The sequence below is a fragment of the Saccopteryx leptura genome, chromosome 3 (assembly GCF_036850995.1).
Source record: "Saccopteryx leptura isolate mSacLep1 chromosome 3, mSacLep1_pri_phased_curated, whole genome shotgun sequence".
NCBI lineage: Eukaryota > Metazoa > Chordata > Mammalia > Chiroptera > Emballonuridae > Saccopteryx > Saccopteryx leptura.
This window is the reverse complement of record NC_089505.1, coordinates 204,877,836-204,893,527: the sequence shown is the minus strand read 5'-3', so window position 1 is coordinate 204,893,527 and position 15,692 is coordinate 204,877,836. Positions and strand designations below refer to the sequence as shown.

General features: G+C 40.0%; 1 protein-coding gene across 4 annotated transcripts in view; it reads left to right on the top strand.

The window, feature by feature from the left end:
- The window catches only part of NPAS2 (neuronal PAS domain protein 2), a 288,952-nt gene that overhangs the window by 212,443 nt on the left and 60,817 nt on the right, over positions 1 to 15,692 (top strand). For all 4 annotated transcript variants that reach the window (XM_066377218.1, XM_066377217.1, XM_066377215.1 and 1 more), the window contains 2 exons: positions 8,460 to 8,551; positions 15,516 to 15,605. In XM_066377218.1, the coding sequence (XP_066233315.1) occupies positions 8,460 to 8,551; positions 15,516 to 15,605 (182 nt within the window). The remainder of the gene's footprint in view (positions 1 to 8,459; positions 8,552 to 15,515; positions 15,606 to 15,692) is intronic.

Below are 15,692 nucleotides of genomic sequence, written 5' to 3'. Positions count from 1 at the left end.
TTCTCTAGGATAGACCACATGTTAGGACACAAAATGAGTCTTAATAAATTTAAGAAGATTGAAATCATATCAAGCATCTTCTCTGATCACAACAGCATGAAATGAGAAATCAACAAGAGAAAAAGTGAAAAGCCTTCCAACACTTGTAAACTAAATAGCATATTATTAAATAATGAATGGGTTAACAATGAGATCAAAGAAGAAATAAAAAATTTCCTTGAAACAAATGAAAATGGACATAAAACAACTCAAAATTTATGGGACATAGCGAAAGCAGTCCTGAGAGGGAAGTTCATAGCATTACAGGCATACCTTAAGAAGCAAGAAAGAGCTCAAATAAACAACTTAACCCGACATCTAAAAGAAGTAGAAAAAGAACAACATCTAAAGCCCAGAGGAAGTAGAAGGAAGGAAATAATAAATATCAGAGTAGAAATAAATGACATAGAGGCTAAAAATAAATACAAAAGATCAATGAAATCAAGAGCTGGTTCTTTGAAAAGGTAAACAAGATAGATGGAACTTTAACCAGATTCATCAAGAAAAAATGAGAGAGGACCCAAATAAATAAAATTAGAAATGAAAGTGGAGAAGTAACCACTGACAACACAGAAATGCAAAGGATTGTAAGAAAATACTATGAAGATCTATATGCCAAAAATTGGACAACCTCGGTGAAATGGATAAGTTTCTAAAAACATGCAGTCTTCCAAAACTCAATCTGGAAAAATTGGAAAACCTAAACAGACTGATTACAAAAAATGAACTTGAAACAGTTATCAAAAAACTCCCAGCAAACAAAAGTCCTAGATTGGATGGCTTCACGGGCGAATTTTACCAAATATTCAAAGAAGAACTAACACCTATTCTTCTCAAGCTATTTCAAAATATTCAAGAGGAGGAAGACTTCCAAGCTTCTTTTATGAGGCAAGCATTATCCTCATTCCAAAACCAGATAAAGACACTACAAAGAAAGAAAACTGTAGACCAATATTCCTGATGAAGATAGATGCTAAAATTCTCAACAAAATATTAGCAAACCAGATCCAGCAATACATTCAAAAGTCATACATCACGATCAAGTGGGATTTATTCCAGGGAGGCAAGGCTGGTTCAATATTTGCAAATCAATCACTGTGATTCATCACATAAACAAAAGGAAAGATATAAATCTAATGATTTATCAATAAATGCAGGAAAAGCATTTGATAAAATCCAGCACCCATGTATGATCAAAACTCTCAGCAAAGTGGGAATACAGGGAACATACCTCAACATGACAAAGGCCATCTATGACAAACCGCCAACATCATACTCAACAGGCAAAAATTAAAAGCAATCTCCCTAAGATCAGGAATAGGGCAGGGGTGCCCACTTTTGCCACTCTTATTCAACATAGTTCTAGAAGTCCTAGCCACAGCAGTCAGACAAGAAGAAGAAATAAAAGGCATCCAAATTGGAAAAGAAGAAGTAAAACTATCATTATTTGCTGATGATATGATACTGTACATAGAGAACCCTAAAGTCTCAGTCAAAAAACTACTAGACCTGATAAATGAATTCAGCAAGGTGGCAAGATATAAAATTAATATTCAGAAATCAGTAGCCACCCTGGCCTATTGGTTCAGCAGTAGAGTGTTGGCCTGGCAAGTGGAAGTCCCAGGTTTGATCCCCAGGACTTTCAAAGCACACAGGAGAAGCACCCATTTCTTCTCCACCTTCCTCTCTGTTTCTCTCTTCCCTTCCCACAGCCAAGGCTCCATTGGAAACAAAGTTGGCCCACGTGCTGAGGACTGCTCCATGGCCTCCGCCACAGGTGCTAGAATGGCTTTGGCCACAACATAGCAATGCCTCATATAGGCAGATCATCTCCCCTTGGTGGGCATGCCAGTGGACCCAGGTTGAGCATGTTGGTGGATCCAGGTTGGGCACATGCGGGAGTCTATCTCTCTAACTCCCTGCTTCTAACTTTGAAAAAAAAAAAAAAAGAAATCCGTGACATTTTTATGCACCAACAATAAACAGTCTGAAAGAAAAATTGAGGAAACAATCCCTTTCACTATTGCAACAAAAAAAGTAAAGTACCTAGGAGTAAATTCAACCAAGGAGGTAAAGGATTTGTACTTGGAAAATTATAAGACATTGAAAAAAGAAATAAAGGAAGATACAAATAAGCGGAAGCATATACCATGTTCATGGATAGAAATAACAAACTTCATTAAAATCTCTATACTACCCAAAGCAATATAAATTCATTGCAATTTCTTTTAAAATACCAATGGCATATTTCAAAGATATAGAAGAAATATTCCAAAAAATTTATATGGAACCAAAAAAGAACACGAATAGCCTAAGCAATCTTGAAAAAGAAGAATAAAGTGGGAGGTATCACACTTCCTGATATTAAGTTATACTACAAGGCCACAGTAATCAAAACAGCTTGATACTGACATAAGAACAGTCATACATCAATGGAATAGAACAGAGAACCCAGAAACAAAACCCACGCCTTTATGGTCAATTGATATTTGACAAAGGAGGTAAGAGCATACAGTGGAGTAAAGACAGTCTCTTTAATAAATGGTGTTGGGAAAATTGGACAGGTACATGCAAAAAAATGAAACTAGACCACCAACTTACACCATTCACAAAAATAAACTCAAAATGGATAAAAGACTTAAATGTCAGTCGTGAAACCATAAACATCTTGGAAGAAAACATAGGCAGTAAACTGTCCGATATCTCTCATAGCAATATTTTTGCCAATTTATCTCCATGGGCAAGTGAAATAATGGACAAAATAAAAAAAATGGGACTATATCAAACTAAAATGCTTTTGCACACCATGAACAAAATAAAAAGAGAACCCACACACGGGAGAACGTATTCACCAATACTTCTGATAAGAGGTTAATAATCAAAATTTATAAAGAACTCCTAAAACTCAACACCAGGAAGGTAAATAATCCAATTAAAAATGGGCAAAAGAACTGAGTAAGCACTTCTCCAACGAGGATATACAGATGGCCAACAAGCGTATGAAAAAATGTTCAATGTCACCAATCATCAGAGAAATGCAAGTTAAAACCACAATGAGATACCACCTCACACCTGTCAGAATGGCACTCATTAACAAAACAACACATAATAAGTGCTGGAGAAGGTGTGGAGAAAAGGGAACCCTCCTGCACTGCTGATGGGAATGCAGACTGGTGCAGCCTCTGTGAAAAACAGTATGGAGATTCCTCAAAAAATTAAAAATGGAACTGCCTTTTCACCCAGCCATTCCACTTTTAGGAATACATCCTAAGACACTAAATCACTGATTCAAAAGAAGATATACATTCCCGTGTTTATTGCAGCATTGTTCACAATAGCGAAGATCTGGAAACAGCCCAAGTGTCCGTCAGTGAACGAGTGGAGTAAAAAGCAGTGGTATATATACACAATGGAATAGTATGTGGCCGTGACAAAGAAGAAAAATCTTACCTTTTGTGATGGAATGGGTGGACCTGAAGATTATTATGTTAAGTGAAATAAGCCAGGCAGAGAAAGAAAAATATCGCATGATCTCACATATATGTGGAATCTAATGAACAAACTGAACTGAGGAATGGAATAGAGGCAGAGGTGGGGTCACAGGGAGCAGAGGGACAGATGTCAGAGGGAAGGAGGATGAGGGGATGGGATCAGAGAAGGTAAAGGGATTAGTGAAATTATATATACATACACATAAATACAGATAAGAGGACAGCAAATCCCAGAGAAAAGGGGGGAGGGAGTTGAGGGGAGGAGGCAAAGGGGTTAATATTGGGCACACAGGGGTGGGGGTGAGTGTGTTATATTGAGTGGGACACTTGAATCTGTATTAACACAAGAAATTAAAGTTAATAAAATATTTTTAAAAACATACATATAACTGAGTCACACCTCACAAAGAATTAATCAGAATTTTTAGGGGTGAAACCACAGTGGTGAGCTGGAGCCAGTTCATACTCGCTTATAAAAGATGATCATTACATTTCCAGGAGTTCTGCAAGCCAGTCAACTGCATGAAATCAGCCACTCTAGGAGTGTTTACACCACAAAAATAGTCCAACACTACAAATCAAGGCTTTCTGTTGTAGGTGCAGAAAGCCTTTTACCAGTGCACCCTGGGTAAGGCCCCAGCATCTGCATTTTTAAAAGATTTGGGGTGATGCCAGTATACAGCCCAAGTTAAGATATAGATATACTTTCTGCCTTCATGCTAAAGGGAGGCCACATGTTAAGTAAGGGAAGATGATTCAATCGAAATAGTTGTTATAATTATTGAGCTCTTTTCTCAATTTTTTAAGCTTCACTGGTTTCTCAGCTCAGGAGATAAATCTTGATCCTGGAATGCATGCTCATTCCCTTTGAAGTAATTCAAATCAAAAGAAGAATCCAACCATGTTTCTCTGTAGAAAAATTTTATGTCACCATTATATAGGAGAGAAACCCTTAAATTATGTAAACAGGAGTGTTGGACATCCTTACCCACATTCACCTAAATGTTATTTTTATTAGGCCAGGCTGGCCTGCACACTTTCCTCTTCCTGTGTGAGTCTCAAGCTGATTTAATGTCCTTTTCTCTCAACATCAAATCCCTTTGCTCACATATGCCATTTCAATATGTTTCCCTTAAAGTATGGGGTGGCGTAGAGAAGGCTGGAGAACAAGGAGAAATGTCACTGTTGGGCAGGGTAATATTTACCTACCCAACAGAGAGTTTTTGTCCCATTTTCTACACTTCTTTGACCACATTCAGCCCAAAGATAAACTGCTCCTTGTTAGCCCATACCAGTGTTCCTGGTGGAAACGTGATTCTTCCACAAAGTTCCAGGGAAGGCATTCCAAAGGACTCATGTATGGAAGGCTGTGGCTTGGTAAGGTTTACTGGAGTTGAAATAGAAGGCTGACCCCAGGTTCCCAATGTCTCATCTCCATCCATTCTGCCATGGAAAAAGTCCAGCTTAATGTTCATCAGGTCCAATACCAAGACCACTGGCCAGATATCCTGTGCCATGATTCAGTTTATACCAAAGCTTAGTCCAGTCCAGCCTTCGTCTTTGTCCAGCTAGCACAGTCTGTGTTCCCAGCTGCACTCTGGTTGGCACTGTGCCCAGGCCATGCTTTGGAGCCTGCACCTGGGAGTCCCCAAGCTGAGATCCTCAAGCAGCTGCAGCCCACACAGCTCTTAGGACCACATGGCAATTTGAGAACACACAAACCAATGGGCAAGCACCTGTTACCATGCAACATAAAGACAGAGAGAGAGAAGAGAGCAAACTTCTCTGTTAGGTTGATTATATTCTCAGGCTAGGCACCTCTTTAAACTAACCAATCAACTTCCCAACCTTCCACGGGCTTGTTTTATTGGATATATCCCTTAATCAATTCATTTCATAGATCTTTTCGAGTTCTGTGTCTCTTATCCAAGCCAATCTTTCAACTAGGCTAGACTGAAAGGCCTGTATGGCTGCTATCTTGGCTCCTACTGTGCTTGCCTCAAAATGGAAGCACCTCCCCTGTGCCTTCTTGACTTCTACTGAGCATGTACCCAGAAGAGGAATTTCTTCTGCTGTTTATTCCTCCATTCCTTCCCCAGTGGTGACCTGTAATGATCCTGCCCTCTTCAACAGATTAGGTCCCTGATGGAGTGTGTGAAATTGTAACTTCCTAGTGAAGCAAGCAGGCTTTTTAATGTCTGAGTTCGTTTGCTGCCTTCCCTAATTAATATCTAGCTATGTACGCTAACACCAGGAGCAGTCAGGAGGTAAGCACCCTAGGGCACAGCTACAACTTAATGCTATAAACAATTTTTGAGTTCAGCTGTTAATTGCATTGTTTTTCTGCAAAATTGGTCCCAGGTGGTTTTGATTCCTTTGTTTGAACTCACTGTGACCACATTAGGTAGTCTGCCCTGTCACTTGTACCTTATGATATTGGTCACATCAAATGCCAGTGGAGTCGTGATGGTAACATTGAATTCTATTTCCTATTTAATATTTGTTTAACTTGCTTTGAGACATTATTCTTACTTTGAGATGCAGACAGTCCCCAGGTTACAAATGAGATAGGTTCTGTAGGTTTGAAAATGTTTAAGTATTTATATGCACAGAAAGGTAAAAATAAATACCATGTTAAGACAAACATCAGTCTAAGTTGCATTTAATGGGTAAATATACTTGTTCCAATTTACATATAAATTCAAGTTAAGAACAAACCTGCCTGGCCTGGGATGCTGAGGGCCCAGGTTTGAAACCCCGAGTTCACCAGCTTGAGCACGGGCTCATCCAGCTTGAGTGTGGGGTTGCCAGCTTGAGCAAGGGATCATAGACATGAGCCCAGGTTCACTGGCTTGAAGCCCAAGGTCTCTTCTCTGGCTTGAGCAAGGGGTCACTGGCTCTGTTGGGGCCCCCTGGTCAAGGTACGTATGAGAAAGCAATCAGTGAACAACAAAAGAGCCACAACTATGAGCTGATGTTTCTCATCTCTCTCCCTTCCTGTCTGTCTATCCCTGTCTATCACCCCCCCTCCTTTCTCTCTCTCTCTCTCTCTCTCTTTCTCTCAAAAACAAAAAAACAAAAAAACCTATAGAACCTCTTATTAGCAACCCAGGGACTGCCTGTATATTATGCTATATATATATTTTCTTAACTTCTAAGGACTGTAATCAAATTGTTGAAATACAAAGTGAATGAAATATCTTTTATTATTATTACACTGTTGTTTAGAAAGTATCCAGGCACACTGAATGATCTAAAAGTTATTTATGTAGAACACTGGTTCTTTCATTTTCCTTTGCCATTAAGTTGAATGGACCTCCGCCTAAGTTAAATTTGGACTGCCAGAAGGACTCGTCTCCTAGACAGTTAATCTACAGTTTGATCCTAATGGTCAAAAGAATTTTACAGATAAGCTGAAGTGTTGAAAAGGGGGGAGGGCATTCTGGGGGCTAATTTATCAGCATATCCTCTCGAACCATTTTTCTTCTAAGTGGTCAAACCATGACATTCATTTGCTTGAGGACCTGGAACATCACCCACTCTTCCTTTCCTCAGCCGGCACTTCAGAATGAACACTTGGCCCAGCCTCTGCCTTCTAGGCAGCATTTAACCTCTGGCCCCATTGGTGGCAGCAACTTGTTCTTTTTAAAATCCCAAAGGAAGAAAACATCCCTATAGAGCTGAGCATTGCAGGGAACACAGGAAAGTTTAGAGGTGCATAAGGAACTGAGTCCTTCACCTCATCTTCATTCACAAGTAACTCCTGAATTCATTCAAATTCATTCACTTATGCGGTAATGCATTCTCCATGCTCCATCTAAGCAATACTAACAACACAGGCTCAGGGGAAAAAGCCTATTAGTGTCTCCCCAAATTTACAGTTTATATATTATCTGCCTGAACAATTTGAATTTTTCAGGAAGTTGTTAATGAATTAGTTTTTCATTTAATATAGGAGATAAATCAGAGGTGCTTGGTTTTCTTAGCACCAAGAAAATAATCTCTAAAGAAACCTCTTACTACATAAAGTGGAGCAAAACATTGGTTAAAGATGGGAGGATAAACTGAAAGAGAATATATCTGATAGAGCATTTGATCTATCTGTAATAATCTTATCAAAGATATTTTAGTAATAAACAAAACACTTTCAAAAATGCTGAAGAAGTAGAAAATTTAAGGAGCCCTGTGTAAACCAATCACCACTGAATTGACTAACATGAATAATATGGTCAGCACAAGGTCATTACGGAAGCAAAGTATAGATTAACCCAGAAATACTTTGAGAAGAGTAAATCCTGGCTTTAAAAGAAATTAAGTAACATGTACTTGATAGTACATGATACTCCAGTACCAGAAAATGCTAAAAAAAAAATGTTACATTTAGCATAGACACAGTAGGTTATATACCATAAGCCTAAAATGTTTCTGGAATTTTGAAAATCCCATATGTCTAAAGTGCTTTGCTTAGCCTTGACCAAATTTCTTTTTTAAAAAGCAGTTTAAGAACATCCCACCATCCCAGTCTTTGTTCCTGTTGCCTTGATAACTCCCAACTGCTAATTCTAAAATCCCTGCTGATGATGGGCTTTGTCATGAAGAAATTCAAGGGCACTATGCCACCTGCTAGCAGCAGACACTACACCCATGAAGAGGATGGGATGCTCTCCTTCCAGAAGGCTCATTAAAGGGTGTGAAAACATTAAGAGGTGTTTTTAAGCCCATTACATCCAAAGGAACCAGTGCTTGGAAATCAGGGTAACGTATTTCCTTATACGTATTGGCTTTTTAAATTAAACTACAGAGGTATATACAGAATTACATAGATATAACGTGTGCTTCATTTGTTAATTCCAATGCCTAGGTACCTTTAAATATAAAAGCTTACCTGTGGTTTGTTTGGTTTTTTGTTGTTTTGTTTTGTTTTTTTAGAAGTCTCAGCACAGACGAAAATCTGTGATATTCAGCAGGACTGGAAACCTTCCTTCCTCAGAACTGAAGAATTCACGCAGCTGATGTTGGAGGTGAAATGCACTTTCTAACTAGCTTGACTGAAATTTGAAATTTGCAAATGAAAGTGTAGCTGCTTGTTTCAGATAAGACCCTGTGCCCAAATAAGCAACTGTTCTTGACCCTGGAAAGAGGTCCTGAAGCTCTCGGGTTACTACTTATGTTTGACTCCTGAGTTGGTCACTATAAGCAAGACCCCCCCCCCAAACTGAATGTGTGTACAGTTGTCATAGTGACTACAGGATGGTCCCTCTCATGGTCTCCCAACCACAGTACACTGGGGGCAAGCCGCAAGGGGCTGAAGCTGAAGGTAAATTAGAGCAAGGGGAAGGAGGGAGAAAAGATCCCATTTCTGCACTGTCTTCTAGCTCAGAGTGTCTCCTCTTGAGAATGCAGTGATTACATTTTTTCCTTAGTAGAACACATTTTGAAAACATGTCTTCTTTTAAAGTTATACTTTTAACTTGAGTTCATATTACATCAACATGTGAGTATCAACCATTAGTGACCCCGTGCTTCCCCACTCAGCCCACACCCTTTCTGTGCTGAGAAAGACATGTTTCTTCCTCTAGAAAGTGAAGTGCCCATAGCCATCTTGTAGGGCAGTGCTGGTCAACCTAGTCCCTACTTCCCACTAGTGGGTGCTCCAGCTTTCATAGTGGGCGGTAGCGGAGCAACCAAAGTATAAATAAAAAGATAGATTTAACTATAGTAAGTTGTTTTATAAAGATTTATTCTGCCAAACTTAGCGAAAATCTGACATAAAGTACTTGGTAAGTAATTATTAATATATGCTTTAACTTGCTGTAACTCTGCTTTATAAATTTTATAAAGTTACTTCCCTATTTTATAAATCACCATTACTGTGGAACTGGTGGGCGGTTAGAAAATTTTACTACTACTGAGATACAGAAGTGGGCGGTAGGTGTAAAAAGGTTGACTCCCCCTGTTATAGGGCTATATTGTGGAAATCTGGCTGATCTGAGCCAGTGGACTTCCCTAACATCATATGGTTATTTATGGGTGAAACCCCTCATACAGATATAATAATGAGTCTCTACAAAAACATCTGGCAAGGTAATCTGACATCTAAACAGAGAATAAGACTAGGAGTGTATGAACATGATAGTGGAAGGAGAGAGAACCCCAACATGGCATGCGTGGCCCTTAAGTGAAAAGGAGAAAAGTGGGGCAAGTATGTTCAGGAAAATGAAAACACTAGCTATGTGTCAGCAATTCCTAGCAAGCTTTTTGGAGAGTAACTTCTTGGGGAAAATCTTTCTATATTTCATCTTAAGTGCCTATTTAAGACTGATATAAATGCTAATTTACAGAGACAAACTATGCAGGAAACAGAAAATCCTGGATTAAGAAAATCCCAGAATGAAAATGTCTAAATATTACAAAATATAAATATATTAATAAACATTTGCATAAAATGAAAGATACTTAAATCTACATATAAAACTATATTTAAAGAAAATACTGAACATTCTACACAAGTAGTGCATTTTAAGTGTCTCAAATTTAGAGCAGCTTATAAATATCATGTTGAATTAATGCATCACTATGCTCCTTTACATAAATCATTTTATATTTTAATTCTAAGGGAAAAGTAGGTAAAATGCATAACCCTATAGCACAAACCTCTTTTTAAGAGCCTGTCATTCAATCTTTTTTCCCCCCAGTGTTTCAAGGTATCAAAAATGTTTGCGGAAACAAGACTTTTATAGAGTTTAAAATAAATAATTATTTGGGCTGAAAGGCAGGACTTAAATTTCAGGAGACTAAAGTTTCTAGAAAAAGAAGATTTTAGATTTGTATGGTATTCTTTATGCAGTTTCCTCTATTCCCAGTATAGACTCCTTGAAGCAAATCTAAAGGAAATCTTGCTATATGAATGAAATACACGTGAATTCTGGGTAAATTGCTGCTCTGGGGAGCCTGAGAAACTCACCAACTAATTACTTTTGATTTATCTCGGGCTGGTTTAGGCTTCTCCTCCAGTCTGTTGCTCCTCAGTAGACACAGACTTGATGATGAGTCACTAGAACCCCTGGTGTTTTGAAACTCAGCAGGGACCCCCTCAGGATGATGTCATAACTCCCCACTGGATAGCTTCCTCATAGTGTATGTCCCCTTCTCATTGCACCTCCCTCTGATTTTTTCAGAGACATGTTTACAACATGACTGGTAGCCAAGGTGTCCCCTTTTAAAATGAAGACAGAACGCATTATCCTGCCTGTGGTGGTACAGTGGATAACGTGTCGACCTGAAATGCTGAGGTCACTGATTCAAACATCTGGGTTTGTCTGGTCATGGCACATATGGGAGTAGATGCTTCCTGCTCCTCCCCATTTCTTTCTCTCTCTCTCTCTGTCCCCTCCACTCTAAAGTGAATAAATAAATCTTTAAAAAAAGAACGCATCAGGCCCCAGTGAACTGAGCTGCTGGTACCCTTCCTTGGTAGGAATCCTTTCTTCCTTCTTCTCTCTAAAAGGTCCCAAATCAGATTCTTGGGGGACTCCTGCAGTTATGGGGTATGAAAGAACAAGAATGGCTTGGTTATAGACAGGCTGGTCAAGTGTAAGCTGGTGAAGACTGTAGCAACAAGCATTTGAACAAGTAGACACAAAAGGAGGGAAAGCCCTTGTTGATGGATAACTAGGGAGTTTTATTCAGAAAAGCCACAGCAATCTTTATTCTTGCCCAGAGGCTATCAGGGTACACAAGAGATGTCCCATCAGAATCAAGAATTGACAGAAAGAGGTGGTTTCATTTTGCTGTGTATGAGGCAGGTATAAAATTTGGGCCATTGTGGTGGCTTTGGTGTCCCCAAATCTTCTGTCCACATCACCTTTCCATGGAGACGAGCACATCACTTTGCAATCATGCTCTTTTGAGTCACTCCCCAATGCTGCCAATAGATTTCTAAAACAATAGCAAATATTCCCAAAGCAGTGACTCAGTTCAATTCTGGTGAATGTGATGGAAATGCCAGTGAGCTGATGGGAGTTACCTTCCATTTAGAAACCCCTCAGCTTTTCCACACCCACTTGCTTTATAGACTTAGGGGCATGGGCTCACTGTTCAGGGGGATAATTTGTATTGCTTCAACTTTTCCTAGTATTCTAATCTCCTTTTTTTCTAAAATAGTCCAGCTGACATATCAACAGTGCTCCTATCTCTTTTTTTTTTTTTTTTGTATTTTTTTGAAGTTGGAAACGGGAGGCAGTCAGACAGACTCCCGCATATGCCCAACCGGGATCCACCCAGCATGCCCACCAGGGGGTGTTGCTCTGCTGCAACCAGAGCCATACTAACACCTGAGGCAGAGGCCATGGAGCCATCCTCAGCACCTGGGCCAGCTTTGCTCCAATGGAGCCTTGGCTGCGGGAGGGGAAGAGAGAGACAGGAAGGAGAGGGGGAGGGGTGGAGAAACAAATGGGCGCTTCTCCTTTGTGCCCTGGCCGGGAATCGAACCCAGGACTCCTGCACGCTAGGCTGACGCTCTACCACTGAGCCAACTGGCCAGGGCCTGCTCCTACCTCTTAAAAAAAATTACCTCCTGGAGCTCTGAAAATATAATTTTAAAACCATTTAGAAAAATAATTGAGGGAAAAAGGAGTAAAAGTTATTAGGATGTACCTCTCTGTTCACCATGACCCATAAATTTAAACCAAGATTTCTCAATCTCAACACTATTGACATTTTGGACCTGATAATTCTTTGTTGGGGGTTGTCCTGTGTACTTCAGGACATGTTCAAGCATCCTTGCCCTCCACCCAGTAGATATCAGCAGTACCCCCAGTAGTGACAATCAAAAATGTCTCTAGACCAGGGGTTGAGAACCTATGCCTTGCGAGCCAGATGTGGCTCTTTTGATGGCTGCATCTGGCTCGCAGACAAATCTTTAATAAAAAAAATAATAACGTTAAAAATATAAAACATTCTCATGTATTACAATCTATTCATTTCCTACCGCTCATGTTCATGGTTGCAGGTGGCTGGAGCCAATCACAGCAGTCCTCCAGGACAACACCAAATTTTTATTGGATAATGCCTAACATACATGGGTTATTTTATGACTCTCACAAAATTACATTTTAAAATATGTGGTGTTCATGACTCTCTCAGCCAAAAAGTTTCCCGACCCCTGCTCTAGACATTGCCAGATGTCCACAGGGGACCAAAATCATCCCCACTTGAAAATCTCTGATATAATCCACAAAGATGCTGTCCACTTAAGAAATGCACTTTAGGGGGGGAGGGAGGAGAGGGAGGGGGTAAGGGGAGGGGAGGGGCACAAAGAAAACCAAATAGAAGGTGACGGAAGACAATTTGACTTTGGGTGATGGGTATGCAACATAATCAAATGTCAAAATAATCTGGAGATGTTTTCTCTGAACATATGTACCCTGATTTATTAATGTCACCCCATTAAAATTAATAATAATCAAAATAGAAATGCGCTTTAATATTTTTTCAGTCTTGAACCCTGCAACATATCATTGTAAAATAATAAATGAACCTAGTGTTAATTTTCCTGGTGAAAGGTACTCCCTCCTATTTTGGCATATTGCAACCATGCCCTCCATACAGAGGTAGTGGGCTACTTCCGGTTCCTGCTGCTGTTCATATAGATTGACTTGAATGGAATTAGTGCCCGTTTAGCCATGCAGATCTTGGGAGGTTCTAGCCGAGTGTATACAAAATATTTTAGAACTTTCTTTTTTTTTTTAGGCTGCGTTTTAATTGCTTTATTCACTTACATTTTTCTGTGCAAATGAGTGAAACAGCTATTGACAGAAACTTAAGACTCTGTGCTAAGGCAATCTCTAGTTAGAATCTGATAGCACAGAACCCATTTGACACATGGAAATTGAAGACTGTTCACAGCAAATTAATAAAGGCATATCCGGAAATGCAAGGAAAAAGAGAACAACAGTGAGAATCACAGCATTAATCTCATGGAAAATGGCAGGAGTCAAAGTATAAGGAAAAATTCATCATGATGGTCATGGTGATTAGAGAGCTCCCCCATAGGGTATGCAGACACTCCTCAACTGCAGCTCCCTAAGTTTGTACTGATTTTTCTCATCTCTTCCATTAACATTCCCATATAATCTCTATCTCCACCAATCCCTTCATTGACCTGCCTATTGAGTATGACCTGTCAGAAGGTAGGGGCCAGTCAGCAAGCCTGTCCCTATCTTTTTCCCCCATGGGCTGCTGACCCTTGTCCCCTCCCAAAGGGCAGTCTTCCTCTACATTCTGCATGGGCTGCTCCATTTCTTTGTTTTTGTGGTGGAGGTATGCCATGATATTTTTTTCCTGGTGATTTTTCTGGGCCTCTTTCTATCTTCTTTGTCTGAGTCTTGCCATGAGTGTGCCTCCACAACACTTGACCTGCAGATCTGTTCCACTTTCCTGGCCCCATGCCAGCATACCATGCACTTATTCTAGAACTTTCTAAGCACATTTTTCAGTTTGGTTTTTTCCCCCCCAAAGCAGAAAACTTCCATTTAGGGAAGATGGTATTTCAGAGGTATAGTGAGGAAAGCAACAGCGGTAGTCCTACAGTGGCAGTCCACCCAAGCATGTGACTGCCTCCAATGTGTGTTTCCTGGTGAGGTGGGCTTTGTTTTTCCTCTCTTCAATCTCGATGGTGCACCCTAGAGCCAGTTTGCCAGTACAGCCTCATGCTCTGCATTATGAGGTCTGAATTTTAGAATCAGGTTTCCAATTACCTGACTGGTGGTGGTGCAGTAGATAAAGCATCGACCCTGGGACCTGGGATGCTAAAGGCCCAGGTTTAAAACCCTGAGGTCACTGCCTTGAGCGCAGAGTTGATGGTTTGAGCGCAGGGCTGCTGGCTTGGAGGTGGGATCATAGACATGATCCCGTGATCACTGGCTTGAGCCCAAGGCCTCTGGCTTAAGCAGGGTATCACTGACTTGGCTGGAGCCCCCTAGTCAAGGCACATATGAGAAGCAATCAATGAACAACTAAATAGATGCAACTATGAGTTGATGCTTCTCATCTTTCTTCCTTCCTGTCTCTCTCACTAAAAAAAAAAAATTATTTCAGATGTGTCTTAGGACAACATCATAAGCATCCAATAAGAAACCTAAAAACAAAACAGCAAACATGTCTGTGAGAAAACACTGCTGCCTAAACCACAAGCAACTAAAGCAGTGTGCCTGGCACAGTAGGTGCTCAGTAAAAACATTAAAAAAATTTTTTTTTATTGATTTGAGAGAGAGAGAGAAGAAGAAGGGAGGGGAAGAAGGAGAGAGAGAGAGAAAGAGAGAAGCATCAACTCATTGTTTCACTTAATCATTCTATTTAGCTGTATACTCATTGATTGCTTTTCCTACATGCCCTGACCAGGAATTGAACCCATGGCCTCGAGTGCCTAGACCACACTTTATTCACTGAAATAACCAGTCAGGGCAGTAAAAACTTTTTATTGATAAATGAATGAATTTTCAGACTTTCCAAAATGCTTTACAGCGTTCCCCCCTCCAGCACTTACTGTATACATCTGTGGATTAATGTAGACATTCTTTATAAACAATTCCTTTGGTGGAACTTGACCTACAGATGAACTTTCTCTTTTTAAATGCTTCTGTTAGGTATGATGTCTTTCAAAATATTACTGACATCTTTTAATGGTAATAATGATATTTCTGATTCAGCCCAATAGTGTACTTATCATTAAAACCCATGGCTAAATTTTGATTCATGATACTGGTAAGTCAGATTTTTCACTGAGCCCTTTTAGTGCTTTTGCGTTTTAGGCACTTTAAGAACCCATTCGGTGTGCCAAGCAGAGTTCTGTGAGGTTATTCATAGACATATTCTAAGGCTTGCAAGGCATGTCAGTGTCGTAAAATGGGGTTGGTCTTTTACTTCAGTGACAACCTCCCCCATAAAAGCGTGACTAAGGGACCTTCACTGTTGCATTTTCTGCAGGCATTAGATGGCTTCCTCATCGCAATGACGACGGACGGCAGCATTCTCTATGTTTCTGACAGTATCACACCTCTCCTTGGGCACTTACCGGTGAGTTTCTGCTCCTCCAAAGGCCTTTGCCAGTACACATTCTCATTTTTCCTTGGAAACCATCTAGAACTATGGTCAGGTGGTACA